Raw genomic sequence first — 5,006 nt, 5'->3', positions numbered from 1 at the left:
ATGTCTCTTTCTAATGATACCCAGTTACACCCCTCTTTCTTAGTGCTGCTGGGAATTCCAGGACTGAAAAACATCCACATATAGATTGACTTCCCTTTCTGTGCTGTGTATATGATTGTACTCATAGGGAACCTCACTATCTTGTTTGTCATCCAGACTGAGCTCAGCCTCCACCAGCTCATGTTCTACTTTCTGGCTATGCTGGCTACCGCTGACCTGGGTAACACCACTGTCACCATCCCTAACATACTGGGCATATTCTGGTTCAGCCTCAAGGAGATCATTTTTAGTGCTTACCTCACTCAGATGATTTTTCATCCACATCTTCACTGGCATGAAATCTGCAGTACTTCTTGCCATGGCTTATGATCACTATGTAGCTATCTGTAACCCTCTTTATTATAGCACAGTTCTTACTAACAAAAAAGTATCTCTTATTGGTTTGGGAGTGATTGGGAGATCTTTTCTCACTGTTTTCCCTTTTGTATTTCCTATCCTTCCGTGGACACCATGTCATCCCTCACACATACTGTGAGCACATGGGTCTTGCTTGCCTGGACTGTGCAAGCATCAGGGTCATTGGGGATCAGTGCAATCTTGGGAGTTGACGTCATAGCTATTGCTCTCTCCTATACCCACATTCTCTGTGCTGTTTTCAATCTTCCTTCTCGCAAGGCCAGTCTCAAGTCTCTCAGCGCCTGTGATTCCCTTGTCTGTGTAATTTTTGCCTTTTACACCCAGCTCTTTTATCTTTTATGGCACACAGCTTTGGCCAAAATGTTTCACACTACATTTATATCTTTCTGGCTAAACTCTGTAGTTATTCCACTAATGCTCAACCCTGTCATCTATGGAATTAGGACCAAGCAGATTCGTGAAAGTATGCTAGAATATTCATCCATAAATAAATAGTGAATAAGTACCTCCAGTTGTTTTTTGTTTTGTTTGTTTGTTTTTGTCAAGAGGGTTAAATGTTAATATGTATGTTATCTAAGGAATGAGGAGACATTTTGAAAAGGACAAATGGTCACTCAATGGAAAGAAGTCAATGTTATTTCTTTGTGCATTTCACCATTCAGGGTATAAAAATAATAAAAGCTTTTAATTTTAAAATGATTAGGTGGATGAATAATGATTCTTTATGATTATTTGGAAGAATAATATAAGACATGCTCATGATTCTCAAAGATCTAAGAGGTCAAGTTACAGAAGACATCTTTTCACTTACACTGTGGGTAACAGGTGTTCCTTCTCTCTTCACCTTCTCTTTTCCCTTCTACCTCTCCTCATCTTCTCTTTTACCCCCTTCTTTTTCCTTCTACTTCTCTTTCTTCTGTTACTCATTTTCTTTTCTCCCTCTCTTTTTTGTTCCTTCTGATATTACTCTGTCAGCCTGTTTCAGCATATCTTACTATAGTTTTCTTTCCCTGAGCTGCTCCTCTCTTCCTACCCTTGTTTAGTACCTCATTCCATTTATTCTCCAAGTATAAACACCCTTTTTTCTTAATTATTTTATTAAATAGTTGATTGATTGAGTTAATGGATTACTTTAGCTAATGAAGAGACGAAATTAAGTCGCCAAAGTAAACCTACTTTTGCCTTACCCTGTATTTGTATATCATGTATATATCTTTAAAATATCACATTATATAAAATAAATATAGACAGTTTTTATTTGTCAATTATACTTCCATAATGCTGGAAAAGCTACAGTTAATTTAAAATTCTATATTTTTAAATAACCTTAAAATAAATAGTTACTTAAAAAAACTAAAAACAGAAAAACTTACCACCAGCAAAATTGTTTCAAGGTAATATTTGAGTTTATTTTTCAGACATGAGCAAAATAATTACAGATAGAAATTTGAAGATTCAAGGAGGAAAGAATAACAATCAAAATAGTAAATATTTTGGCATATTTAAATAAATATTGACTGTATAAAGCATGTTAGTTTTAAAACTTATAAAAAGTAAGTTAAGCAAATAATAGTATAAGTCATAAAGTACATAAATAATTTGAATGGACATCTGTAGGGCAATGGCTAAATAATTGTAAAATTATAAATAAAATCAAATGTGATGGCAATAAAAATAATGCAACAGAAAAGAATATTTATTGTGAATGATCTACAACTCAGGTTGAAGTAAATATAATAAATATAGAGGGGGAGAGAGAGAGAGAAAGGGAGAGAGGGAGGGAGAGAAGGGAGGAGCAGGAAGATTCAACTCCCATATGTGCTTTGACCAGGCAAACCCAAGGTTTTGAACCAGCGACCTCAGCATTCCAGGTCGATGCTTTATCCATTGTGCCACCACAGGTCAGGCTAATATAATAAATATAAAATAGTCAACTTAGAAGAAAAAGTAACAATAATTGCTTTTTTTAAGTATAAGAGAAAGTTTATTTAGATAGTTATAGAAGTAGTCTACAGCCTTTACTACCCTGATTGCACCTGATGTAGTCTGATCTCAGAAGCTAAGCAGGGTTGTACTTGGTTAGTACTTGGATGGGAGAATGTTACAAAAGTGACAAAGTGAGCTGTAAAATAAATAGAGTAAAGATACAAGTTATAGAAGCAAAAGAAGGGTCTTAGGAGCTTAGGAAAGTACACTCAAAAAGAAGATTTGAGTGGGCATGCTCTGGGAGGGAAGGAATAAAGAAGAAAGGGAAAGAGAGCGAGTGCAATAATTATGTTAAATATGCATTAAATTAATAGTGTATAAAATACTAAAATTGTCAGATTGCATAAATTTAAAGTTTTCATAAACAAAGATACATTTAATTATCAAGATATTAAAAAGATGAAAGAAAAAGAATGGATATTTTAAAGTTGAGTTTTCTGACAAATTTTAAACTATAAATTCTATAAGATCAGGCAAAGTGGCAGTCACGATATTAACCCAAGTATCCTTCAGTCATAAAAACAGATACTAAGAAAATGATTTTAATTATATTGGGAGAAGAAAGATGCTTCAGGAAAAATCAATTAATTTATTAACAATAGATATATTTAAGGTTTTGATATAAAAATATTTACCAGATATTGAAAAAAATAGAGAAAAATAATATAACCAGCTAAATAAAATTATAAAGAAGAAAATAAATGCAGCAATAGATATTGAGAAGTGGTCTAAAAAGCAGATGGAAATAAAATACTTACAGAGTGAGCCAATATAGATACATATTTGAACATAATTTTTTATAAAGCATTTCTCCGACTTGTTTCATAAAATTTTACATTGAAAATTGCTTGTATTAGGTGTCATTATTTTTCCATTTCTTGTTTCTGTAATAATATTTTCTTCACACGATCATAGATCTGCTTGGTTCTAACTCCATATATGACAGGATTAAGCATTGGTGGCACTATGACATAGAGATTGGCCAAAAGTATGTGAATATAGCGAGGGACGTTTTGGCCAAAGCGATGTGTCATGAAGGAAAAGAGGGCTGGTGTATAGAAGGCAAGAATTACAACAACATGAGAACCACAAGTGCTGAGAGACTTGAGTCGGGCTTCAAGAGAAGGAAGACGAAAAACAGCATGGAGTATATGAACATAAGAAAGGGCAATGGCTATAATGTCAAACAGTAAATTACAAATTGCACATAAGCCATAAATAATATTGATCTTAATGCTGGCACAAGATAGGTGAGCAAGACCCATGTGCTCACAGTAAGCATGAGGAATGACATGATTTCTACAGAAGGGCAATCGCAAAATGAGAAATACAAATGGAATCACAAAAATAAATGCCCTTACTAATACACCAAGACCAATCAAAGAAACAACCTTGTTGGTGAGGATTGTGCTATATCGGAGTGGGTTACAGATGGCCACATAACGATCATAAGCCATAGCCAAGAGAACTGCTGATTCCATCAGTGTGAAGTTGTGAATGAAAAACATTTGAGTGAGGCAGGCTTCAAAGATGATATCGCTGAGATTAAACCAGAAGATCCCGAGCATCTTGGGGATAGTAGCTATTGAGAGACCCAAGTCAATGGTAGCCAACATGGCCAGGAAATAGAACATAGGTTGGTGTAGGTTGCTGTCAACCTGAATCACAAAAAGAATAGTGAAGTTTCCTATGAGTGCAATCATGTACACAGCACAAAAGGGAAAGCCAATCCAGATGTGCAGTGTTTCCAGTCCTGGGATCCCCAGCAACAAAAAAGAGGAGGGGTGAAACTGGGTGTCATTGGAAATAGACATCCTGCTAGGTAATGCATGAGTCTTCAGAAATGTATGTTCACCCAATATACAGGTCACCAGATAGTGTTCTGTAGCTTTGAAGACCTAAAGATAATATACCGTAAAAACACTTAAACTCACTTTTCTCATCATTGCCATTATCACTGAAAGAATCTCTCCTTCAAGTTTGACCAATTCAAGATTCTGCTAGCTTCTAAATGTAGTGATGGCAATTAATTCCACTTAATTGAATGACAACACACAGGGATAATAACCGTTAACAAACACCTGAAGTGATCAACATTTATGCCAAAATAGAAAAAATTACTTTAAAGGGTTAAAATTGGTCCATTTGTTAGTATCGATCCATTATTATTACTAAAAATGTAAACAATAATAATGAAAATAGCAACATTCACTACCAGCTAGGTGCTGCATACTATTTATAAGGCTGTTTGTCAGGCTGTTCAAAAATCATCTGCAATATTTTCTCAAAAACACTCTTTAGATTTTACATATAAGTATTGTAATCAAAGGATCAAAGAATTTAAGGAACTTGTCAGAGTTCAAAGTGCTTTTAACAGAATGTATGGAAAATTAAATAAAAGAGAAAAGTAATGAATGGAAATAAAAATAATAGAAATAAAGGAAAAGGCAATGTATGCTTAACCTACATTAAAAATATAGATACCATACACACACACACACAAATACTCCAGATGTACACCAATTCACAATCTTTTTAAAAACTCACAGCATCCCTCTGAATAAAATATGCTAGTATTTCTGATTTGTGACTTTAGGAATGTA

The 5,006-nt window shown here is 34.3% G+C and overlaps 1 protein-coding gene and 1 pseudogene across 1 annotated transcript; one reads left to right on the top strand and one right to left on the bottom strand.

The window, feature by feature from the left end:
• On the top strand, positions 1 to 2,999 carry LOC136388034 (olfactory receptor 52E2-like; annotated as a pseudogene).
• A 267-nt stretch (positions 3,000 to 3,266) lies between these two features.
• LOC136388841 (olfactory receptor 52E2) lies at positions 3,267 to 4,223 on the bottom strand. Its single transcript, XM_066360649.1, has one exon. The coding sequence runs from the start codon at positions 4,215 to 4,217 to the stop codon at positions 3,267 to 3,269; it is 951 nt and encodes a 316-aa protein (XP_066216746.1). The 5' UTR covers positions 4,218 to 4,223.
• Between the last annotated feature and the right edge of the window lie 783 nt (positions 4,224 to 5,006).

The sequence above is a fragment of the Saccopteryx leptura genome, chromosome 1 (genome assembly GCF_036850995.1).
Source record: "Saccopteryx leptura isolate mSacLep1 chromosome 1, mSacLep1_pri_phased_curated, whole genome shotgun sequence".
NCBI classification, from domain to species: domain Eukaryota; kingdom Metazoa; phylum Chordata; class Mammalia; order Chiroptera; family Emballonuridae; genus Saccopteryx; species Saccopteryx leptura.
The sequence above is the reverse complement of the archived record's forward strand: the minus strand, read 5'-3'. Positions and strand labels throughout refer to the sequence as shown.

Bases quoted from the DNA above. Each gene is read 5' to 3' on its own strand.
- LOC136388841 (XM_066360649.1), bottom strand. From the start codon at position 4,217: ATGTCTATTTCCAATGACACCCAGTTTCACCCCTCCTCTTTTTTGTTG.